Source organism: Symphalangus syndactylus, chromosome 1 (genome assembly GCF_028878055.3).
Source record: "Symphalangus syndactylus isolate Jambi chromosome 1, NHGRI_mSymSyn1-v2.1_pri, whole genome shotgun sequence".
Lineage (NCBI taxonomy): Eukaryota > Metazoa > Chordata > Mammalia > Primates > Hylobatidae > Symphalangus > Symphalangus syndactylus.
The window spans coordinates 113,478,395-113,504,039 of NC_072423.2; the positions used below are offsets into that span (position 1 = coordinate 113,478,395).

General features: G+C 48.3%; 1 protein-coding gene and 1 pseudogene across 8 annotated transcripts; one reads left to right on the forward strand and one right to left on the reverse strand.

Annotated features, from left to right (window-relative positions):
- The first annotated feature begins 912 nt into the window (after window positions 1–912).
- Window positions 913–25,020, forward strand: ELP6 (elongator acetyltransferase complex subunit 6). 8 transcript variants are annotated; one of them, XM_055279258.2, is made up of 7 exons: window positions 913–1,109; window positions 3,420–3,498; window positions 4,410–4,480; window positions 10,737–10,855; window positions 13,346–13,547; window positions 16,886–17,032; window positions 19,451–25,020. In XM_055279258.2, exons 1-7 carry the CDS (start codon window positions 1,056–1,058, stop codon window positions 19,577–19,579), a joined length of 801 nt encoding a protein of 266 aa, XP_055135233.1. In that variant the 5' UTR covers window positions 913–1,055; the 3' UTR covers window positions 19,580–25,020. The 8 variants fall into 8 exon arrangements, with proteins under 8 accessions (XP_055135233.1, XP_063466494.1, XP_063466464.1 ...); XM_063610394.1 differs by having other exon boundaries at window positions 927–1,109; window positions 16,862–17,032; XM_055279292.2 differs by lacking the exon at window positions 19,451–25,020 and adding an exon at window positions 18,806–19,438 and having other exon boundaries at window positions 930–1,109.
- Window positions 15,065–16,432, reverse strand: LOC129491280 (bolA-like protein 2; annotated as a pseudogene).
- Window positions 25,021–25,645: the final 625 nt, after the last annotated feature.

The window sequence follows — 25,645 nt, forward strand, 5'->3', positions numbered from 1 at the left end:
CACACCCGGCTAATTTTTTGTATTTTTAATAGAGAACGGGGTTTCATTATGTTGGCCAGGCTGGTCTCGAACTCCTGATCTCGTGATCCCTCCGTCTAGGCCTCTCAAAGTGCTGGGATTACAGGCGTGAGCCACGCGCACGGCCGCAACCACACTTTCTTAGTGAGACCCACCCTGACAACCTCTTTAATTCTGAAACCTACCCCTCTCCCCATTGGTACTCCCTAATCCCGCTTTGCTTTTCTCCACACAACTTTTCAAGATATAATTCCGTGTCGGCCGGGTGCGGTGGCTCATGCCTGTAATCCCAGCACTTTGGGAGGCCGAGGCAGGCGGATCACGAGGTCGGGAGATCGAGGCCATCCTGGCTAACATGGTGAAACCCCGTCTCTACTAAAAATACAAAAAATTAGCCGGGCGTGGTGGCGGGCGCCTGTAGTCCCAGCTACACTCGGGAGGCTGAGGCAGGAGAATGGCGTGAACCCGGGAGGCAGAGCCTGCAGTGAGCGGAGATCGCGCCACTGCACTCCAGCCTGGGCGACAGGGCAAGACTCCGTCTCAATTTAAAAAAAAAAAATAATAATAATAATAATTCCCTGTCCTTTGTTTTTGTTCACCGATGTAGCCCAAGCTCCCAGAAGTGTGGGGCATACAGAAGGCGCTTGAGAGCCACGTGTGGAGGAAAGGAGCCCGAGGCTGGGCAGAGAGCGAGGCCAAGGGAAGGAGAATACTTGGTCGCCTGGAGCCTTGGGGGCCACTGGGAGGGCTCGGGCGCCACGCCGATCTGCGCGGAATGAGCCGCCAGGGGCCGCGGGCAGTCGCACAGAGAAGCCCATTGTTTCCCACCACCTGGGACTCGACGCACGTCTACGCGCGTGCGCAGCGGCCCCACCGAGGCACCCGCCTCATTGGCTGTAGCTGGCTCGCAAAACTGGCATTGCGCATGCGCGCTTCCTTGCGCGAGCCGGGCTGTCAGGTGTGTTTTGCTCTCCAGTCTCCGTGGTCTCTGCAGCACTCCAGGTTCTCCTCCAGAGCGCTAGTCCCAGGAGCTCGGAATGTTCGTGGAACTTAATAACCTGCTTAACACCACCCCCGACAGGGCGGAGCAGGTAAGAGGTCCCGCTGCCCGGAAGGGGGCCGGACCTGGCAGGGCAGCGGAATACTGCATCCGGGAGGCGGTGCGCACGACCCCGGTGAATGGCGCGACGACACGGCACGGGGCACCTGGGAGTTGTAGTCCGCAGAGGAGCGACCCGGGGATTGGACTGGAGACTTGGGCCCGCCGAAAGTGAGCTTCTGGGCCATCTCGCATATTCTCAAAGGCCGTGCGTGTCCTTAAAAGTCCCTGGGAAGCGGCCGGGCGAGGTGGTTCACCCCTGTAATCCCAGCAGTTTGGGAGGCCGAGGCGGGTGGATCACCTCAGGATCAAGAGTTCGTGACCAGTCTGGCCAACATGGTGAAACCCCGTCTCTACAAAAAATACAAAAATTAGCCGGGCGTGGTGGCGCATTTCTGTAATCTCAGCTACTCAGGAGGCTGAGACAGGAGAATTGCTTGAACGCGGGAGGCGAAGGTTGCAGTGACCCGAGATCTCGCCACCACACTCCAGCCTGGGCGACAGAGCGGGACTCCGCCTCAAAAAAAAAAAAGTCCGTGGGAAGCATGGCAGACAGTGGGGTTGGGTTATATTCGCGGACGTGAACTGTGGCGCACTGTGCGTGTTCACTGCGGTGGGGGTCCCAGGCGCTCAGAGGAGACTGCGGAATAGGCCTGAGAGGAGAGGGGAGTTCGTATCGCCGCCATCTTCATTGGAGAGCTTCCTAACCGCCACCTCGCCCCGGAGCAATCGGCACATTGTATTGAACGCTGCTGTTCTTACTCTTCCTCGTGGTCTCTAATAGAACTGTTAGAAGCAGGACGTAGCCAATATTGGCTTGGACCAAGTCCGTCTTTGGCACCCCAGGCTGGCCTGTTCTCTCCACCCTCCTGCTCACACTCCGGGGCACCTTGAAACCTTTCACATTTTAACATAGGAGTAACCTCTTTCAGGAGCGTATCTCCTGGCTTATTGTTATTATTATTATTATTTTTTTTTTTGATGGAGTCTCGCTCAGTCGCCCGGGCTCGAGTGCACTGGCGCGATCTCGGCTCCCTGCAACCTCACCTCCCGGGTTCAAGTGATTCCCCTTATTCAGCCTCCCAAGTAGCTGGGATTACAGGAGTGCGCTACCACACCCGGCTAATTACTTGGCTAATTTTTTTTGTATTTTTTGTTAAGAGACATGGGTTTCACCATGTTGGCCAGGCTGGTCTCGAACTCCTGACGTCAGGTGATCCGCCCACCTCTGCCTCCCAAAGTGCTGGGATTACAGGCGTGAGGCACCACGCCCAGGCTGGTTTATTCATAATCTTTGTCTTCCTAATGAAATGGTAAACTCCTCCAGGCAACCAGGATACTATGTGTCTAAAGCCTTTTTATGACCCCATAGTGCCAAATTGTAGCTTTCAGTAGATCCTTGTGGATTTTAGTTGCCAGGCAGTTCTTGTCCAAATGACTATGATTACCTTGCCAGTTACCACTGGCACTTCCAAAGTCAGCCTAGGGCCAGATGAAAGAATGGAGTAATCAAGTGGGCACCAGGAAATGACAGCACCAGGGGTAACCCTGAAGGTCTGACAATGTGATCTTTCATATTTTGTAAGTGAAAAAACCTGAAGCCCAGAGAAGTTAGGCATTTGTGGAAGGTCACACAGCAAGGAGGTGGCATGCATGATACCACTTGATCCTGACCTTCCCTGTCACTGACAGAAATAGAGGTGAATGGAGCAGGACAGTCAGGCTCTGCAGAGACCACCCTTAGAGGTCTTTCTAGAGCTCTGCATGATCAGGCCTCTGAAGCAGAGCCATTGGGTGAACTTTGTTATCAGACATCTCTCTCAACAACTGCTTCTTCCTCCCTTATCCCTCACCCTACAGAATAGAATTGGCAACAGAATATAAAGTAGTTGGCGGGGAGGCCTTTTGAAGGCCTCTTCCAGTCCTAGCAATCTGATTTTCACTGGAGTCTGATGGTAAAAGCATCCTTTGTTCAGGATCCAATTCTTCCTAAGACTGGTTCCTGAGTAACTAACATGAGAAGTGAGGAAGAGAAATAATTTTATTCTCTGTTTGCTGTGAGGAGGTGGAGGCTGAGATATGCTTGCCTATCATGAGTAACAATAAGTGATAACTTTAATCATGGATTTTCCATAATTTTGACTTATTTCCATCTTTTCAGGGTACCTTAGCATATATATCATTAAAAATATAAACTCTTCAGGTGTAGAAATTTAGGTGTGGACACAATTGACTAGATTTCTACACTAAGCTGACCTCTTTCCAGGGAATCTAACCTTTTTGTGTTCCTTGTAACTTTTAGGGGAAACTGACTCTACTCTGTGATGCCAAGACAGATGGGAGTTTCCTTGTACACCACTTTCTCTCCTTCTACCTCAAAGGTATGGGACTCATTGATGCTGTAGAAAAGAAACCCAAGATGGGTGCAGAAATAATAAAAACCAAAACTATTTAAGGAAGCAATAACAGCATTTACAAGCCAAACCTTGGTGTTGGGATACCTAGGGGGCTATTTTATTAGGTTAAGAGATTACTAGGCCATCTCGTTCCCAGCCCTGCCAAAGAGTGGCATGTGCTCACTGTTTCTGTGTCCTACGTTCCCCTTCTCCACCCACTGTGTGGACATTGCCTCACTGAGGTCCTATGTGGCCTCCTGATTTTGTTGCTCCTTGGTCTTTGTGTATCTCGAGGTCTCTGGGCACTCGACCCCATTGACGCTTTGTCCTGGCAGTAGATGCTTCCTAAAGAACATGGCTGCTGCATGGCTGGGCGTAATGGCTCATATCTGTAATCCCAGCGTTCGGGAGGCCCAGGCGGGAGGATGATCTGCGGCCAGGGATTTGAGACCAGCCTGGGCAATATAGGGAGACCCTGTTTCTACATAAAATGCAAAAGTTAGCCTATAGTTCCAGCTACTCGGGAGGCTGAGGTGGGCAGATCACTTGAGGCCAGAGAGGTTGAGGTTGCAGTGAGCCATGATTGTGCCACTCTAGCCTAGACAACAGAGCGAGACCATCTCAAATGATAATAATAATAATAATAATAATAATAATAATAATAATAATAAGTACCTAGTACTACATCTAACAGAAGTATATCTTAGAACCAGCAAAATAAGATATAACTGTTAAATAAGAAAAAAAGTACATCTTAGAATCAAATTGCATAAGTGAAGTTGCAAAGCCTCTGGGTCTCTAGATTTGCCTCAGTGCTTTTGTTTTTAGAGGTATGAAATCAGTGAGTCTGGTTGTAACCAGAGGATTTATTTAAAATCAATTGTTTTGTTTTCTAGCTAATTGTAAAGTCTGCTTTGTGGCACTCATCCAGTCCTTCAGCCACTACAATATCGTGGGACAGAAGCTGGTAAATATTTTGGAGCTCCATGGTGAGGTCCCTGAGTGAGTGTGTATGTCACACATGGTCTAAAGCTTGGCTTTCCTGTTTGCATTGTACAGAACTTAGCAAAAGAGGGACTAAAGAAATATTGGGCCGGGCGCGGTGGCTCACACCTGTAATCCCAGCACTTTGGGAGGCCAAGATGGGCGGATCACCAGGTCAAGAGATGGAGACCATTCTGGCCAATATGGTGAAACCCCATCTCTACTAAAAATACAAAAATTAGCTGGGCGTGGTGGCGCGCACCCGTAGTCCCAGCTGCTCAGGAGGTTGAGGCAGGAAAATCACTTGAACCCTGGAGCCAGAGGTTGCAGTGAGCCGAGATCGCACTCCAGCCTGGTGACAGAGCAAGACTCTGTCTCAAGAAAAAAAAAAAAAGAAATCTTGGGATCCTGAACCCCTTACTTGAAGGGCTAAGGTAGCATCTCACCATGTCTCATTAATTGAGACTTTGCAGAACCAGACCTGCTGTTTATAGATGTTAATTAATCAAACCCTTCTCTACTCATTCTGGACCAGTTAAGGTTTTCTCCTTCTCTGTATGAGTTTTGATTTTCGTCCTCCTTGGTTGGAGATCACACTTTGGTCTGCTGCTAAATTGGATGCCTCCCACTGTCTTTCCCTAAGTCTAGGGCTTCCGACCCCAATGTGGGGAGAGGGACTTTTGTTTCCTGCCCCTCACCACATCAGACACAGGCAGGCAAGAATAAGATGGCCAAGAGGCTGATGAACTTCCTGACCTAGCCTGGGCCATTACCTGTGACTAGGTGGACTTCATTGCCTGAGAATGGAAGCTAAAGGGCTGTTTTTTGGTTTGTTTTTGGACAGGCCAGGCTTAGAGAGGGAGAGAACTGGGCTACTCTTCAGCAGTGATCTTTAAAATGCCAGTCTTGGGCCGGGCGTGGTGGCTCATGCCTGTAATCCCAGCACTTTGGGAGGCCGAGGTGGGCAGATCACCTGAGGTCAGGAGTTCGAGACCAGCCTGGCCAACATAGCAAAACCCCATCTCTACTAAAAATACAAAAATTAGCCAGGTGGTTGGCATGCTCCTATAGAGTGACACAGCGTTTCAATCAAAAAAGGAAAAAAAAGGCTGGGCGCGGTGGCTCACACCTGTAATCCCAGCACTTTGAGAGGCTGAGGTGGGCGGATCACAAGGTCAGGAGATCGAGACCATCCTGGCTAACACGGTGAAGCCCTGTCTCTACTAAAAATACAAAAAATTAGCCGGGCGTGGTGGCAGGTGCCTGTAGTCCCAGCTACTCGGGAGGCTGAGGCAGGAGAATTGCATGAACCCGGGAGGCAGGGCTTGCAGTGAGCTGAGATCGCGCCACTGCACTTCAGCCTGGGCGACAGAGCGAGACTCTGCTTCAAAAAAAAGGAAAACAAATCTCACAAAGATGCAACTCCCCCACCCCGCCCCCGCAAGATATAAGCAAATCAAGTCCAGAAATGTATAAGAAGAACTGTACACCACACTTGGGTTTATTACAGTTTTGCAAAGCCGGTTCAACATTTGAAAATCAGCTATTGTAATCCACCATGTCAATAGGCTAACGAAACAAATTCAGGCCGGGCGCGGTGGCTCACGCTTGTAATCCCAGCACTTTGGGAGGCCAAGGTGGGTGGATCACGAGGTCAGGAGATTGAGACCACAGTGAAACCCCGTCTTTACTAAAAATACAAAAAAATTAGCTGGGCGTGGTGGCGAGCGCCTGTAGTCCCAGCTACTCAGAGAGGCTGAGGCAGGAGAATGACGTGAACCCGGGAGGCGGAGCTTGCAGTGAGCCGAGATTACGCCACTGCACTCCAGCCTGGGCGACAGAGCGAGACTCCATCTCAAAAAAAAAAGAAACAAATTCATATGATCATGTCACTTAATGCAGAAAAAGCATTTGACAAAACCTAAGACCTAGTCATTATAAAAATTCTTGGCTGCCAGGGGTGGTGGCTCATGCCTTTAATCCTAACACTTTGGGATCATCTCATTCATGGGGCGTGCGTTCTACTCATTTATTTCTCAGAGGATCCAGGCATGGTGGCTCACGCCTGTAATCCCAGCTACTTGGGAGGCTGAGGCATGAGAAGCACTTGAACCTGGGAGGCAGAAATTGAGACTCCATCTCAATACATACATACATAAAAATAAAAAAAAAAAAAAATCCAGTCTTACTATTGGACCAAGTCACTGCCTCTTCTCTGTTGGGCAGAAGCAAATGAGGAGGTGAATGGTAGATTCTTTCTTTCCCATCCTTTGCAGAGAAGGGAGAACTTCCTGTGTTAGACATCAGGGCAGGAGCCCAGGGAGAACACTCAGGATGTAAACAAAACATGTTGCATTCCAGGGCTCTGTAGCATGGCTTTATGGCCACTGGATCTGTTTCAGGATGAGACAGCTGTGTGTTTGCATATCTAAACTGGCTACTTTTTATTTTACCTTTGAACGATGATCAGCACAGCAGGAATGGCATGCACAGTACTTGGCATGTGAAGTACTGGAGCGTGAGCTTCTATACTTGTGGCATCTTGTTGCACTTACATAAATAGACTGGTAGTGAGCAAGAGCAAGGGTCATGATCAGGAGTCTTTTTCTCTGTCAGCTGCAGCTATTGGAACAAATGGTGTTGGACGTTGGAAGACCCTGGGCATTTTGTGTGTGAATGAACAATTGAGACCTGATGTAGGGGCATGGAAAGTCTAAAGAGTTACATGTTGCCTCTTTCTTTTTTTTTTTAGAGAATGGGTCTCCCTATGTTGCCCAGGCTGGTCTTAAACTCCTAAGCTCAAGGGATCCTCCTGCCTCAGCCTCCCAAAGTGCTGGGATTACAGGTGTGAGCCACCACGCCGAACCCCATGTGACCTATTTCTGCACAGGTGGAGCAGTGGGTTGCACATTTAGAATGCATCACTATACCTGGTGTTTGTTGAGATGTGGATCCTGAGTTCTGCCCTCGTTCTGGAATTAGACCCAGGGGTCTGCTTTTTTTTTTTTTTTGAGACAGAGTTTCACTCTTGTTGCCCAGGCTGGAGTGCAATGGTGTGATCTCAGCTCACCATAACCTCCGCTTCCCAGGTTCAAGTGATTCTCCTGCCTCAGTTTCCCAAGTAGCTGGGATTACAGGCATGTGCCACCATACCCGGCTAATTTTGTATTTTCATAGAGACAGGGTTTTACCATGTTGTCCAGGCTGGTCTTGAACTCCTGACCTCAGGTGATCCACCTGCTTCAGCCTCCCAAAGTGCTGGGATTACAGGCGTGAACCACCATGCCCAGCCAGGAATCTACATTTTAATCAGGTATCTTAAAGGGTTTCTTAATTGGATGGTGGTTCATGAACCATATTTAAGAAGTCCTTGAGGCCAGGCACAGTGGCTCACACCTGTAATCCCAGCACTTTTGGAGGCTGAGGCATGTTGCGGGAAGTCAGGGACCCCAAATGGAGGGACTGGCTGAAGCCATCACAGAAGAACGTGGATTGTGAAGATTTCATGGACATTTATTAGTTCCCCAAATTAATACTTTTATAATTTCCTATGCCTGTCTTTACTTTAATCTCTTAATCCTGTCATCTCGTAAACCAAGGAGGATGTATGTCGCCTCAGGACCCTGTGATAATTGCATTAACTGCACAAATTGTAGAGCATGTGTGTTTGAACAATATGAAATCTGGGCACCTTGAAAAAAGAACAGGATAACAGCAACGTTTAGGAAACAAGAGAGAGAACCTTAAACTCTGACCTTGGGTGAGCCGGGTGGAACAGAGCCATATTTCTCTTCTTTCAAAAGCAAATGGGAGAAATATCGCTGCATTCTTTTTCTCAGCAAGGAACATCCCTGGGAAAGAGAATATTCGCCTGGGGGTGGGTCTCTGAACTGGCCCCCCAGGCGTGGCCGTCTTCTATGGTCGAGGCTGTAAGGGTGAAATAGACCCCAGTCTCCCATAGTGCTTCCAGGCTTATTAGGAAGAGGAAATTCCTGCCTAATAAATTGTGATTAGACTGGTTGCTCTCAAAACCCTGTCTCGTGATAAGATGTTATCAGCGACAATGGTGCCCGAAACTTCATTAGCAATTTTAATTTTGCCCCGGTCCTGTGGTCCTGTGATCTCGCCCTGCCTCCATTTGCCTTGTGATATTCTATTACCTTGTGAAGTACATGATCTTTGTGACCCACACCCTATTCGTACACTCCCTCCCCTTTTGAAAATCCCTAATAAAAACTTGCTGGTTTTGCAGCTTGTGGGGCATCACAGAACCTACCGACATGTGATGTCTCCCCTGGACACCCAGCTTTAAAATTTCTCTCTTTTGTACTCTGTCCCTTTATTTCTCAAGCCGGCTGATGCTTAGGGAAAATAGAAAAGAACCTACATGACTATCGGGGCAGGTTCCCTGATATCGGCAGGTGGATCGCTTGAGGCCAGGAGTTCGAGACCAGCCTGGTCAGTATGGCGAAACCCTGTTTCTACTAAAAATAAAAAAATTGCCGGGCGCGGTGGCTCACGCCTGTAATCCCAGCACTTTGGGAGGCCGAGGTGGGCGGATCACGAGGTCAGAAGATCGAGACCATCCTGGCTAACACGGTGAAACCCCGTCTTTACTAAAAATACAAAAAATTAGCTGGGCGTGGTGGTGGGCGCCTATAGTCCTAGCTACTCGGGAGGCTGAGGCAGGAGAATGGCATGAACCCGGGAGGCGGAGCTTGCAGTGAGCCGAGATGGCGCCACTGCACTCCAGCCTGGGCGACAGAGCAAGTCTCCGCCTCAGAAAAAAAAAAAAAAATTTTAGGCCGGGCGCGGTGGCTCACGTCTGTAATCCCACACTTTGGGAGGCCAAGGTGAGTGGATCACCTGAGGTCAGGAGTTCAAGACCAGCCTGACCAACATGGAGAAACCCCATCTCTACTAAAAATATAAAAATTAGCTGGGCGTGGTGGCACATGCTTGTAATCCCAGCTACTCAGGAGGCTGAGGCAGGAGAAGCACTTGAACCCAGGAGGCGGAGGTTGCAGTGAGCCAAGATCGCACCATTGCACTCCAGCCTGGGTGACAAGAGTGAAACTCCATCTCAAAATAAATAAATAAATAAACAAATAAATAAATAAAAATTAGCCAGGTATGGTGATGCATACCTGTAATCCCAGCCACTCAAGAGGTTGAGGCACAAGACTCACTTGAACCTAGGAGGCAGAGGTTGCAGTGAGCCGAGATTGTGTCACTGCACTCCAGCCTAGGCAATAGAGTGAGAGACTGTCTCAAAAACAAAAAAAGTCCTTGAGCTTCAAGTCAGTGACAAGTAAAAAATGAAAAGAAAAAAAAAAGTCCTAGTCTGAGCAGGGATAGGCATACTAAATTTCTGCATCCCGTTTTTTGTGGGGTTTTTTGTTTGTTTGTTTGTTTGTTTTTGAGACAGAGTTTCGCTCTTGTCACCCAGGCTGGAGGGCACTGGTGTGATCCCGGCTCACTGCAACCTCCACCTCCCGGTTCAAGCAATTCTCCTGCCTCAGTCTCCTGAGTAGCTGGGATTGCAGGCACCCGCCACCATGCCTGGCTAATTTTTGTATTTTTAGTAGAGATGTGGTTTTACCATGTTGGCCAGTCTAGTCTTGAACTCCTGACCTCAGGTGATCTGCCCACCTTGGCCTCCCAAAGTGCTGGGATTATAGGCGTGAGCCACCATGCCCGGCCTAGGTTTTTATTTTTTGTGTCTTTTTGAGACAGGGTTTCACTCTGTTGTTCAGGCTGGAGTGCAGCAGCATGATCATGGCTCACTACAGCCTTGACCTCCTGGGCGCATGTGATCCTCCTGCCTCAGCCTCCTGAGTTGCTGAGACTACAGGTGCAAACTACCACACTTGGCTAATTTTTTTAAATTTTTTTTGTAGAGACGAGGTCTCGCCATGTTGCCCAGACTGGTCTCAAACTCCTGGGCTCAAATGATCCACCTGCCTCAGCCTCCCAAGTAGCTGGGACTCCAGGCATGTGCCACCATGCCTGGCTAGTTTTTCTTTTAATGTGACAATTAAATGGAAATACACGTCTGAAAACAGATGGGGGATTGTGGGTTGGGAGCACCCAGGGGAATGAAGACAGCCCTGTACATTGGGTGATCAGATACACTTCTGCCAAGTTTGGAAGGTGTCTTGTGCCCTCTTGCAAGCTGGCATCTAGTCTGATGGGTTCCCCTACAAGGCACAGTAACTCACTCTCTTTTTCATGTTTAGGGTGTCAGCCTGACCGTGGCGCGGGAGCGTGGACAGCTTGTGTTCCTCGAGGGACTCAAGTCTGCAGTGGACGTCGTCTTCCAGGCTCAAAAGGAGCCACACCCCCTGCAGTTTCTCAGGTCAGTAGGTCAGTCAGCCTGCAGCCCAGCCCAGAAGCACACACGTGGCAGGTGGGCCCAGGCAGGGTTCCTGGTTGCTATGTGATTCCTTCTTATTGTGCAGGAGGATGGAACTGGCTTCAGGAGTCAGACACTTCATCTGGTGTTGCAGCATTTTCAAATGCTGGTTCTTATCACGGGGCTGAGGGTGGACATTTGTCCCAAAAGCTATAGAAAGGTTCATTTGCTGGAAGGATGGCAGAACGATATGCTTTGCTGTGTTTTCCAGCCCTGGCTTAGAGCCCTAGTATACACCTGTGCTCTGCAACAGTGGAGACTCTGTAACGGCAAACTATGGGCTATGGGTCAGCTGCCTGTTTTTGTAAATACATTTGTTTTGTTTGTTTTGTTTCATATTTTTTAAATTGTCTTTTTTAAAATTCCTTTTTTAAAATTTACTTTTTGTAAATAAAGTTTTATTGGAATACAGCCATGTTCATTTGTTTGCACGTTATCCTTGGCTGTTTTTGCACTACAGCAACAAATAGAGTTGAGTAATTGGGACAGAGACTATATGACCTGCAAGCCTAAAATATTTACTTTTCAGACATTTTTTTTTTTTTTTTTTTTTTTTGAGACGGAGTCTTTCTCTGTCCCCCAGGCTGGAGTGCGGTGGCGCGATCTCGGCTCACCGCAACCTCCACCTCCTGGGTTCACGCCATTCTCCTGCCTCAGCCTCCCGAGTAGCTGGGACCACAGGCGCCCGCCAGCACGCCCGGCTAATTTTTTTGTATTTTTTAGTAGAGACGGGGTTTCACCGTGTTAGCCAGGATGGTCTCGATCTCCTGACCTCGTGATCCACCCGCCTCGGCCTCCCAAAGTGCTGGGATTACAGGCTTGAGCCACCGCGCCCGGCCTTTTTTCAGACATTTAAGAAAAAATTTTTCCCCTGGTTTGGTATTCAACATCACAGGGCTGGGACTGGTTTTCCTGCTTTTCCTCCTTTCTGAACATTGGCCACAAACATAGCTCTGTGAAGACTCCCCGCTTGGCTGCTGTTCTTCGTCCACTACAAAGCGGTCCACACAGGAACTTCCCCCCACTGCCTTCTCCCTCAGACACACACACCCTTATGCGGTGGCTGTGAGGCCATGTTTCCTGACCCTGTGTGTGACTTCACACACACCCTTAGCATCTCTGACTTGGGGTTTCCTCATTTGAAGGCAGGGGCTGGTTATACCTCATCCCATGGTATGGGGAGATGTCTTCATCGTTAGTGAAGATAACCCAATGCCAGGGGCTCATCCCTGGAGCATAAGGCAGTAGGCCAGTTGCCCTGGGCCCTGGGCTCTGTTCCTCCACTCATTGCTGAGAAATGATGGCCGGGGTAGTCACTGGAGAAGATGGAGATAGGCAAGCTGGCTTGTGTCAGAAACAGGTCAAATCTGTTATGTATACAGAAGCCTTAGGCCACTGCCACTCACCATCAGGGCATCTGAGTTGCTGTTTAACTTCTTATTTTCTTTTTTTTTTTTTTGAGACAGGGTCTTGCTCTGTTGTCCAGGCTGGAGTGCAGTGGGGCAAACACGGCTCACTGCAAACTCAACCTCCTGGGCTCAAGCACTCCTCTCATCTCAGCCTCCTAAGTAGCTGGGACTACAGGGGCGTACCGCCACGCCTGGCTAATTTAAAAGAAAATTTTTTTGTAGAGATATAGTCCCACTCTGTTGCCTAGGCTGTTCTTGAACTCCTGGGTTCAAATGATCCTCCCCCGCTGGCACCCTAAAGTGTTGAGATTATAGGTGTGAGCTACTGTGCCTGGCCTGTTTAACTTTTTCCAGCTGTGTATGACCTCCTGGGAAGGCTTCTGCCTGCCCAATCCAAGTTGATCTTCCAGATTCCTTAAGCTCTTGGGTTGAGAGGCTGTATGGTGTCTCTTTTTTTTTTTTTGAGACAGAGTCTCATTTTGTTGCCCAGGTTGGAGTACAGTGGGATGATCTCAGTCGTGGCTCACTGCAACTTCCACCTCCCAGGTTCAAGTAATTCTCCTGCCTCAGCCTCCCAAGTGGCTGGTATTACAGGTGTGCGCCACCACAGCTGGCTAATTTTTGTATTAGTAGAGACGGGGTTTCACCATTGTTGGCCAGGCTGGTCTCGAACTCCTTACCTCAAGTGATCCACCCGCCTCAGCCTCACAAAGTGCTGGGATTACAGGTGTGAGCCACTGCACCCAGCTATGTATGGTGTCTCTTAACGGCCCTGGGAGCTGTTTATTTTTGTGTTTCCCAGTTTCTAACACAGTACTTTATACTTAGTAGGCCTCAAGAAATATTTGAATTACTCCTGTACATGTGCATGCCTTTTCTTTCTAACCAGATCATGAACTCTTTGTTGCCAAGAATTGTGATATAGTTCTTTGTCCCCCTTAGCCCTCTCCTGTTGTGCTACTTGGTCCTTGATAAACATCTGTAGAGAGAGTGAAGTCTGATAACTTTTGTCCTGTCTCTCCAGGGAGGCTAATGCTGGGAACTTGAAACCATTGTTTGAGTTTGTACGGGAGGCCCTGAAGCCAATAGACAGTGGAGAGGCTCGGTGGACGTACCCGGTGCTGCTAGTGGACGACATCAGTGTGCTCCTGAGCCTGGGCATGGGGGCGGTGGCTGTGCTAGACTTCATTCACTACTGCAGAGCCACTGTGTGCTGGGAACTAAAGGTACTCATGGAACTGCCTTCTCTGCGCCCACCTGTGACCTCCAAGAACTCAGACAGGTCCAGACCTCACTTGCTTGCTGTGATCTTTTTATTTGCTTGGGGTTTTGGCTTTACTCTGGCAGGCCCAGAAAGCTTTTGCAGCCACCTGCTTTCCCTTACCTGCCATTGCTGAAAAGTAACGTCCCCCAAAATAAAGGGATGATCAACATTGCATTCAGTGGGGCTGGTTATGTGTGGCACCGCTGCAGTCCCAGGTCTGTCAGAATAGCCTGTGTGTCCTGGGGCAAGTTATTATCATCCCTGAGTGTATTTTATAGATCAGCTAAGATAATGAGTATGCACTAATTTAAAAATTGTAAAGGGCAATACAAGTATAGGATATACAATATTACCCTGATTACCAAGTTATGAGAGACAAATAGAGATTTTTGCCATAATAGAGATTTTAGAGTTTTTGTTTTTGTTTTCTTATGGTTAGTCAAGTGCAGCAGTGGGAACAGAGAAGGAACAAAGAAATCTGTAACTGGTTGTGATCATTTAGATGTAAATACTACTGCACTTAGTAGCCATAATAGGGTTTTTAACAATAATAATAGACAATCAATAAAATAGGAATGGCTGTGGTGCCTACCTCACAGGTACCTGACTGCAAGAGTAAAGTGAGGTGAAGCTTGTAACATGCCAGCACGGTGTCTAGCCCACAGTAGCCACTTGTCAGTGTGTGATGGTGTAGCTGGCAGGAACGTGTGGACAGTGGTATGGTGCAGTCAGACTGAGCGTACAGAGCAATGGGAGAGATAAGCTAACTGAGTTAACCAGGTGTGTGGGTTTCCAGCAGTGTGTGTTGAACACCTGTATGCAAAGTCCTGCCTGGAAGCTCTGTTCAGGGAACTTCTGAGGCCGTCCTGGCTACAGTTGCAGAGCCAGGAACCAGGGTAATGCAGAAAGAATGGGAGGAGGAGGAACTGTTAGGGGTGTGGAAGGCACAGTTAGGATTAAGGGGTGACAGTAAGTAGCCAAAGCCACCTTCTGCAGCCCAGCTGGGTCTGTGACCTGCTACCACCCTCTTTTTGTAAGAATACTAATTTTAGTTGAAAAAGTAAAACTTGGGCATCGTTTAAAAAAAAAGAAAAAGAAGGAAGAGTATAAAGCGTACTTTAGCAAAAAGTGCTCTTGCCTCTCCCTCCCTCCAACGTGCATCCTTCCAGCCAGTCTGTACAATTATGCACATATTTGTTTTTTTTCTATATTTTTACTTTTTGTAGAGACTTGGTCTCACTATGTTGCCCAAGCTGATCTTGAACTCCTGGGCTCAGGTGATTCTCCTGCCTCGGCCTCTCGAAGTATATGCACATATTTGTCTCCCTGCATTTTTCTTCACATTACTGGTAATCTGCCATCCACACTGTTCGCTATTTCTTTTTTTTCATTTATTAATACACAGTATATTTTGTTGTCCATTGCCCAAAAATAACACATGGATCTGCTTCATTCTTTTCCTTTTTTTCTGGTCCTGATTTATAATTTAATGGCTGTGCAGATGCCAGTCCCTCCTTTCTGCCGTTCACAGGCCAACTGCTCTGGGATGAGGGTTTTCTGCTCAAAAGCATGGATGTGCGAGAGGCTCCAGCTAGGCACATGTTTACCTGCCAGAGTGTCTGAAGCAGCAGCTTCCCCTCGAACTTGGCCGACACCATCAGGACTCGGAAGCTGCAGGCACAACGGTTGAGGGTCACGTCCTCCACCTCCATATGCTTCACCTCCGGGTCCCACTGCAGCTTCTCCCGGAGTTACTCGGTGCTGAGTTCTGTGGCAGCAGTCCAGCTGGGGCCTCAGCCCAGCAGGGACAGAACCCCAGCTCAGACCCCGGCCTGACCACGCTGCTTTGCACCCCTACAGGAGCCACTTATTCTTTTTTATTTATTTATTTATTTTTATTTTTTTGAGACGGAGTCTCGCTCTGTCACCCAGGCTGGAGTGCAGTGGCGCGATCTTGGCTCACTGCAAGCTCCGCCTCCCAGGTTCACGCCATTCTCCTGCCTTAGCCTCTCCAAGTAGCTGGGACTACAGGCGCCCCCCACCATGCCCGGCTAATTTTTTGTATTTTTAGTAGACGGGGTTTCACCGTGGTCTCAATCTCCTGACGTCGTGATCCGCCCACCTCGGCCTCCCAAAGTGCTGGGATTACAAGCGTGAGCCACTGTGGGCGACCTTCTTTTTTATTACTATTCTTTTTTTTTTTTGAGACGGAGTTTTGCTCTTGTTGCCCAGGCTAGAGTGCAGTGGTGCGACCTCAGTGACCTCAGCTCACTCAACCTCCACCTCCCAGGTTCAAGTGATTCTCCTGCCTCAGCTTCCCAAGTAGCTGGGATTACAGGCACATACCACCATGCCCAGCTAAATTTTGTGTTTTTTTTTAGTAGAGATGGGGTTTCACCATGTTGGCCAGGCTGGTCTTGAACTCCTGACCTCAGGTGATCCACCCACCTCGGCCTCCCAAAGTGCTGGGATTACAGGCGTAAGCCACCGTGACTGGCCTTTTATTACTATACTTTAAAAATACAGACAGGGTCTCACTATGTTGCCCGGGCTGGTGTTGAACTCCTTGGCTCAATGATCCTCCCGCCTTGGCCTCCCAAAGTGTTGGGATTACAGGTGTGCACCACTGTCCCCGGCCAGCTTTATTCTTTTTAACAACTGAACAGTATTCCTTTGAAAGAACTCATTATTCAAGCTGTCACTTTTTGGCAGGGTTGACCTTCCCCTGCATTTTGGCTTGGCTAACTCCTACTTGCCCTCTGAGATTCAGCTCACATGAGCTCACCTCCTGACCTGCTCCTCCGGGTTAGAGGGGATGCCTCTTCGTTGTGCTCCCATACACCTCATGCTTCCCTCTCCCTTGGTCTTATCATTCTGTATTGTCAGCATCTGTCTGTCTCCTGGGCCCATATCTCTCACTTGTTATTCCTACTGTGGGATCTGGTACACTCTAAGTATTCAGGAACTCTCGACTGAATGAGTGGGTGCCTGGCAGGATGGTGACACTTTTAGTAACATTCAGGAATTCAGGAGATTGAGCTAATTTTGAAGACTGTTGGTTTAGATGAAGTGAGCTGAAAATATGGGTTGGCTCATTATGGGTGAAATATGGGTGAAGTTGTCCAGTAGGTGACTGGAATTAGGGTCTGGGAGCACAGGTAGGGGCTGGCTGTAGCAGCAGCAGGGAGGGTGATCTGTGAGAGGATGTACAGGGGAGTGGAGGCAACGAGAGGCTGGCACTCCCTGACTCTGGGTGTCCCTTCCAGTAAGGAGCAGGCTTCCATCTTGTATCTGATGCAGGGAAACATGGTGGTCCTCGTGCACGACAGTGGAGATGTGGAGGATGAGGAGAATAACATCCTGCTGAATGGCCTAAGTCATCAGAGCCACCTGATCCTGCGGGCTGAGGGCCTGGCCACTGGCTTCTGCAGGGATGTGCATGGGCAGGTATGCAGGGGCCTCCTGGGCAATGGGCTGCTTGCCTGTGTACCTATGATTCTTGACTGCATAGGGGAGAGTCAGGCCTGAGGGACTGTCTGATTGGGACATGACTTCAGGTGGAAGGGAAACACTGGAAATTGTGAGACTTCAGGTAATAGACCTGCTCCAGATGGCACTTAGCCTCATGGACCAGCGCACGTTTTCCATGGGAGTCCCATTTGTGACCAAAGTGGAGCACTCTTAAAGAGGAGACAGCAGTCTAGAGTGGAATGCAGGGGGCATGCCATGAAATAACAGCAAAATTCCTCTGCAGTACTGCAGCAGGCATCGTCTATTCAGGTCAACACTGTTCCTTTTTTTTTTTTGACGGAGTCTTGCTCTGTCACCTAGGCTGGAGTGCAGTGGCACGATCTTGGCTCACTGCAACCTCCGCCTCCCAGGTTCAAGCAATTCTCTGCCTCAGCCTTCCGAGTACTTGGGATTACAGGCACCCACTGCCATGCCCGGCTAATTTTTAAAATATTTTTAGTAGAGACGGGGTTTCACCATGTTGGCCAGGCTGGTCTTGAATTCCTGACCTCGTGATCCACCCCCCCCGCCCCCTTTGCTTCCCAAAGTGCTGGGATTACAGGCGTGAGCCACCATGCCCGGCCTGTTTGTTTTTTTGTTTGTTTGTTTGTTTGTTTGTTTTTTTGAGATGGAGTCTTGCTCTGTCGCCCAGGCTGGAGTGCAGTGGTGCAATCTTTGCTCACTGCAAGCTCTGCCTCCCGGGTTCACGCCATTCTCCTGCCTCAGCCTCTCCGAGTAGCTGGGACTAGAGGCGCCCGCCACCACACCCGGCTAATTTTTTTTTTTGTATTTTTAGTAGAGACGGGGTTTCACCGTGGTCTCGATCTCCTGACCTCGTGATCCGCCCGCCTCGGCCTCCCAAAGTGCTGGGATTACAAGCGTGAGCCACCGCGCCCAGCCCCGGCCTGTTCGTTTTACAGGTGGAGACTCACGCCTGTAATCCCAGCACTTTGGGAGGCCGAGGCGGGCTGGTCACTTGAGGTTAGGAATTCGAGACCAGCCTGGCCAACATGGTGAAACCCCATCTCTAATAGAAATACAAAAATTAGCCAGGCATGGTGGTGCAGGCCTGTAGTCCCAGCTACTCGGGAGGCTGAGGCAGGAGAATAGTTTGAACCCAGGAGGCGGAGGTTGCAGTGAGCCAAGATCTCACCACTGCACTCCAGCCTGGGAGACAGAGTGAGACTCTGTCTCAAAAAGAGAAAAAAGAAAAACGACTTGGGGAGGCCGTACCCATGGACCAGGGTTGCTGCCCCAACTGCTTCCACTTACCAGAACAATTGGAGTACTTGGGCAGAAACTGAGAGTCCTGCCCTGGGAGGGAAGCTGGATTCTACCCCTTTAAATGGGCTGCCGTGTGGCTCTGTGCCTTCTCAAACTTCTCTTCTGGAACCACTCCCAAGCCTCCACCAAAGCTTCCTGGTTAACTTCAAGTTGAGCACTCCTGACCCAGTAAGAGTGGCTAGGAGTCTTGCCCCAGAGTCCTTCAGAGGCAAGTCTGGTAGGTCACACAGAGGACCAAGCCCAGCAGTGCTATGTCTGTAGTGCTGCAGCAGGGCCTGAGGAGAAGGTGCTGCTGGGCAGCTGTGGCCTCTCTTCAGCCAAACCCCCAGAGCATTGTAGTCAGCAGAAACATCATCAAAACAGGTGTCTAGCCTTCCTGGGCCTCTGTATTGAATGTATAAATTCTAATGTGATTTTTAAAATTAGGCTAGCCCACAAGTACAAAACCGTGCTTAGAAGAAAGAACAAAGGGACCGGGCGCAGTGGCTCACGCCTGTAATCCCAGCGCTTTGGGAGGCCGAGGTGGGCGGATCACCTGAGGTCAGAGTTCCAGACCAGCCTGGCCAACGTAGTGAAACCCCGCCTCTACTAAAAATACAAAAATTACCCGGGCATGGTGATGCGCACCCGTAATCCAGCTACTTGGGAGGCTGAAGCAGGAGAATCACTTGAACCCAGGAGGTGGAGGTTGCAGTAAGCCAAGATTGCGCCACTGCACTCCAGCCTGGGCAACAGAGTGAGACTCTGCTTCAAAATAGATAAATAAATAAAAATAAAAATACTTTAAGGGTCTTCCTCTGAAAGACTTTTTCCTTCCGTTTCCTTTTTTTTTTTCCTCTTTCACATTTTCTATATTGAGCCAATATGACTACTGTAATGGAGGGGAACCCTTTATTTGTAGTTAGCTGGTGATAGGCTTTATTTTACAAGTTGGCCCCATTACCAGATGGCACATCTGACTGTCATCTCACAGAGGCCTCAGCTGAAGGTCACAGAGAAGGCAGGGTGGGGTTCCCAGTGGAGCAGGTCCTGGGGTGGCTGCTCCTCTTTCATTCTTCTCTGTCTCTGTAGCTGAGGATCCTGTGGAGGAGACCATCACAGCCCACAGCCCAGCGGGATCAGAGCTTCACTTACCAGTATAAGATACAGGACAAAAGCGTGTCCTTTTTTGCCAAAGGAATGTCTCCTGCTGTTCTGTGACCTGATTTCGGAGCAGCTGAAGCTACATAGGACTGTTTTTGGATGTGGAAGATAGAGCAACATAGCAGGAATGGGTCTTTCTCCTCTGTAGTAATATTTCAGGCTAGACCGGCGACTCCACTGTGACCAGAGGGTTGAGTGCTGCAGTGATGGCATGACTTGGCTGCCCTGGGCCCTATTCAGAAAACACAAGGGACCACGATCCTGCCTCTGCTGAAAGAGAGGCTGGATGCTAGACCCAAGTGAAAGGGGTCCTTCGGAGCCTTTGTTTAAATATGCCTTAGCCCCAGCTGCCCATTTTTGGTTGACATGCCTTTCAGAGCCAGAGTGGGTATAGATGTGCCAGCCAGGAGATAGCACCAGATGGCAGGTGTGCAAGGTGACAACTAGGATAATCATGACTGGAATAAAGTAAGTTTCCACACTGGGGCTTCCTATGGGTTGTCTTGTTCAATTTCCATCCTGGAAAGGTACTTTCCCTTTCCCTATGAGTCCAGCGAGGAAACAGACCTAGAGAGGTTTGGAAGCACACAGGCTGCACAGCAAGCTGTAAGTAACTGTGCCTCACTCCACAGTCCACACTTGCTGACTGACAGTCATGGAACCCAGAGGCCGGCTCCCCACCCAAAGGTGGGGACCTTTGGCTTCTCTAGTTTCTGTGGTGCCTTGCCTTTATGCTAACAAATCCTAGCCATCAAGGGCCTAGCACCAGGGCCTTGGCCACATGAGGCCCTGTGTAGGCACAGGTGTGTATGGCCTTGGTGAGAGGGGTAAGGGATGTTCTTGCTGCCAGACTGACTGGGCCTTGGCGAGGAGCTGGTGCCTTCCTCACCTGTGAAGACTGCAGGAGGTGAGCTGTTGCCCCGCATCCTGTAGATGACAACTAGTCCCACTCAGCCCCTCAGTTGAAGTCACCTCAGAGTAGACACCAGGTGTATTCTCTTAAAATGGTTGCTTTTTTGGTATATAAATTATACTACAATGAATTTTATCTTAAAGAAAATGAAAAAATACTATTTTGCTGTATACTAAGGAACTTACATAGCTGTTTTTTTCTTTTTCTTTTTTTTTTTGAGACAGAGTCTTGCTCTGTTGCCCAGTCTGGAGTGCAGTGGCGCGATCTCGGCTTACTGCAAGCTCTGCCTCCCGGGTTCATGCCATGCTCCTGCCTCAGCCTCCTAAGTAGCTGGGACTACAGGCGCCCGCCACCACGCCTGGCTAATTTTTTGTATTTTTAGTAGAGACAGGGTTTCACCATGCTAGCCAGGATGGTCTTGATCTCCTGACCTCGTGATCCACCTGCCTTGTCCTCCCAAAGTGCTAGGATTATAGGTGTGTGAGCTACTGTGCCCAGCCTTTTTTTTTTTTTTTTTTTTTTTTTTTGAGATGGAGTCTTGCTCTGTCACCCAGGCTAGAGTGCAGTGGTGGCGTGATCTTGGCTCAGCACAACCTCCGCCTCTCGCGTTCAAGCTATTCTCTTGCCTCACCTTCCCGAGTAGCTGGGATTACAGGCACGTGCCACTGTGCCCAGCTAATTTTTGTATTTTTAGTAGAGACGGGGTTTTACCATATTGGCTAGGCTGGTTTTGAACTCCTGACCTCAGGTGATCTGCCTGCCTTGGCCTCCCAAAGTGCTGGGATTACAGGCATGAGCCACTGTGCCCAGCCTCTTTTCTTTGTTTTGAGACATGGTCTCTCTCTGCTGCTCAGGCTGGACTGCAGTGGTGTGGTTATAGCTTACTGCAGCCTCGACCCTCTGGGCTCAAGGGCTCTTCCCACTTCAGTCTCCCAAGTAGCTGGGATTACAGGTGCGTGTCACCATGCCCAGCTCATATCTGTTGTTTAATTTTAACTTCTTGGATTTTTAGTGTTTGGGAAAAATTTATCACACTTCTCTTCAAATCATACCATTGTGTATGTTATCCCTCTGAAACAGTAAGCTGCTTTTATTCTCAAAATACTGTAGACCTGATAGAATATTTGAAAGTTATGAGTGCCATTAAGAGAAAGTAGTTATTAAAGAATCTAATGATTCTTTGACTAAGACTTCAGTATTTATACAAACTTCACTTGAGCTACGGTTTTGAATGGGCAAGGCACCATTTTTTACATGACATAAATGTTGCTATCATGTTTCTTCACTTAGTTTATAAATGTTTTTACTATTTTTTTGAGACAGGTTCTCTCTCTCTGTTGCCTAGGCTGGAGTGCAGTGTGGCACTTCTTAGCTCACGTGAATTCCAAGTGATCCTCCTACCTCAGCATTCTGAGTAGCTGGTACTACAGGGCCCACCACCACACCTGGCTAAGTTTTTAATTTTTTTGTAGAAACGGGGTGTTGCTTTGCTGCCCAGGGTAGTCTTGAACTCCTAGGCTCAAGAGATCCTCCTGCCTCAGCCTCCCCTTAAATATTTTATGTTTAATAGCTATTCAGGGCCGGGCACAGTGGCTCACGCCTGTAATCCCAGCACTTTGGGAAGCCAAGGTTGGTGGATCACCTGAGGTCAGGAGTTCAAGAGCAGCCTGGCCAATATGGTGAAACCCCTTCTCTACTAAAAATACAAAAATTAGCTGGGCGTGGTGGTGGGCACCTGTAATCCCAGCTACTTGGGAGGCTGAGGCAGGAGAATCACTTGAACCCGGGAGGCCGAGGTTGCAGTGAGCAGAGAACGCACCATTGTGCTCTAGCCTGGGCAACAAGAGCAAAACTTAGTCTCAAAAAAAAAAAAAAAAAGCTATTCAGCATTTTATGCTATCATTATATTCTAGTTTGTTTAGTTATCCTCTGGGCATGTAGGTTCTGGTTTTTATAGTTATCAATTATGCTGTTATAAATTTTATATATTCTACCTATTGCAGGTGGAGATAAGTACTTGTTTGTTTAGAACTGACAAACCAGGTCACTGGCAGAGCTCATAGAACTTACATTCTGGGGGAGAAGACAGGCAATCAACAGAATCGACAAAGGACATATTCAACTTAGATAGACCACGATAAGTGCTGTAAATAAACCAGCACAGGGGCCTGTGAGAAGTCAGGGATGATGACATTTTAGTTTATACCCTCTAATGGAATTACTGAATTACAGTGGGAACTGGCCCTGGCACATTATCAGGTTGTTCTTCAGAATGATGGAGCCAGTTGACAACGATGCAGAGATTTTGCTCTGTCAACTTTGGGTTTAACTTATTTTTTAATTAATTTAATAGTGGTGGTTGTGTGAGAATGGACTAATACAGGGGTAGAAAAACAGGATCAGGCCGGGCGCGGTGGCTCACGCCTGTAATCCCAGCACTTTGGGAGGCCGAGGCAGGTGGATCACGAGGTCAGGAGATCGAGACCACGGTGAAACCCCATCTCTACTAAAAATACAAAAAATTAGCCGAGCACGGTGGCAGGCGCCTGTAGTCCCAGCTACTCTGGAGGCTGAGGCAGGAGAATGGCGTGAACCCATGAGGCGGAGCTTGCAGTGAGCCAAGATCGCGCCACTGCACTCCAGCCTGGGCGACAGAGCAAGATTCTGTCTCAAAAAAAAAAACAAAAAACAAAAAAAAAAGAAAAACAGGATCGTAAAGTGTGATATGGTCCATAAAAATGATTCTAGTGTGAAAATGGACATTTCTTTAATCACTAGCATATAAATTTTCTCTGTATTTTTCCACGTGTACAGAATCTGTTCCTTATCCTTGCTTACTTATCAATTAAAACCTGGTATTGGTCGGGCATGGTGGCTCATGCCTGTAATCCCAGCACTTTGGGAGGCTGAGGCAGGCAGATCACTTCAGTCCAGGATTTTATTTTTATTTATTTATTTATTTTGAGACAGAGTCTTGCCCTGTTGCCCAGAATGGAGTGCAGTGGCACGATCTCGGTTCACTGCAACCTCCACCTCCCGGGTTCAAGCGATTCTCCTGCTTCAGCCTCCTGAGTAGCTGGGACTACAGGCGCCCGCCACCACGCCTGGCTAATTTTTTATATTTTTAGTAGAGATGGGGTTTCACCATGTTGGCCAGGCTGGTCTCGAACTCCCGGCCTCAAATGATCCACCTGCCTTGGCCTCCCAAAGTGTTGGGATTACAGGCATGAGTCACCGTGCTTGGCTGAGACCCTGTCTCTTAAAAAAAAAAAAAGGCAGAATATTGGAATAGACATCTTATCAAAGCAGACATTGGAATGGCTAACATGCGTATATAAGTGCTCAACATTATTAGAGAAGTACAAATTAAAACCACAATGAGGGTTGGGTGCAGTGGCTCGCGCCTGTAATCCCAGCACTTTGGGAGGCCGAGGCGGGCAGATCACAAGGTCAGGAGTTCAATACCAGCCTGGCCAATATGATGAAACCCTATCTCTACTAAAAATACAAAAATTAGACAGGCTTGGTGGTCCCAGCCTGTAGTCCCAGCTATTAGGGAGGCTGAAACAGAAGAATCACTTGAACCCAGGAGGCAGAAGTTGCAGTAAGCCGAGATCGTGCCACTGCACTCCAGCCTGGGTGACAGAGCGAGACTCTATCTCAAAAAGAAAATACCACCATGAGATACCACTACATAGCCACTAAAATGGCTATATCAAAAAGACTGACAGTAACAAGTGCTGGCAAGGATGTGAGGAAATAGGAACCCTCATACATTGCTAGTGGGAATGTAAAATGGGGCAGTCATTTTGGAAAATAGTTTGGCAGTTTCTTAAAATGTTAAACCTAGGCCGGGTGCAGTGACTCAAGCCTGTAATCCCAGCACTTTGGGAGGCCGAGGTAGGCAAATCACTTGAGCCCAGGAGTTTGAGACCGGCCTGGCCAACATGGTGAAACCTCATCTCTACTAAAAATACAGAAAATTAGCTGGGCGTGGTGGTACACGCCTGTAATCCCAGCTACTCAGGAGGCTAAGGCACGAGAATTGCTTGAACCCAGGAGGTGGAAGTTGCTGTGAGCTGACATCGCGCCACTGCACTTCCAGTGTGTGACAAGAACAAGACCCTGTCTCTAAATAAATAAATAAATAAATAAATACTATATGACTCAACCCATTCAGTTCATAGCTATCTACCCAAAATAAATGAAAACATAGTTCTACACAAACTCTTGTGTGGTGACAAAAGTGACTCCATCTTGGATGCTAATCTGCCATGTTGACCTCAGATTAACTGCAGTCCTGTGAATACCTCCTGATTCCTTGTTTATTTACTGTCTTTAAGAATATGTACTCACAATATATCCTACCTTTAGGTCAAAGCAACCTTGATGTTATTGCACAACTCATCCTGGCCTGTTATAGAGGGTTGCCTTTCATTGTGTCTATAGTGCACATACCCTTTTTCCTATGGTATATAAGTCCTGGGTCTGGGGAATAATGGTGTGGAGATCTACCTGACTTGTTGCTGACCAAGACCATGCTTGTGTCCATCAGTTCCCTAATAAATTGCCCTCTGCTGATAAACTGGATTTGTCTGCCTTGTTCTTTGGTTTCTCAGCTCCTTCTGCATTTGGGGGTCATTTTACATATATGGCCCTTTCATAGAATAACTTCATGTGAATATTCACAGCCGTGTTTATTATAATAGCTGAAAAGTGGAAAAAATCCAAATGTTCAACTGATGATAAAAATCATCATGTAGTATATCTGTGCAGTGGAATGTTAGCAGTAAAAAAGGAATTAAAGTACTGATACATTCTGCAACATAGGTGAACCTCAAAAGCAGTATGCTAGTTGGGCACATACAGGTAGTCTCAGCTACTCAGGAGACTGAGGCAGGAGGATCACTTGAGCCCAGGAGTTCAATGCTGTAATGTGCTGTGATCGTGTCTTGTGAATAGCCACTGCACTCCACCCTGGGCAACATAGTGAGACCAAAAACCATTAAGCCAGATACAAAAGATAGGCCAGGTGCAGTGGCTCACACCTGTAATCCCAGCACTTCAGGAGGCTGAGGCAGGCATACCACTTGAGGTCAGGAGTTCGAGACCAGCCTGGCCAACATGGTAAAATCTCATCTCTACTAAAAATACAAAACTTAGCCGGGTGTGTTGGTGGGCTCCTTTAATCCCAGCTACCCGGGAGGCTA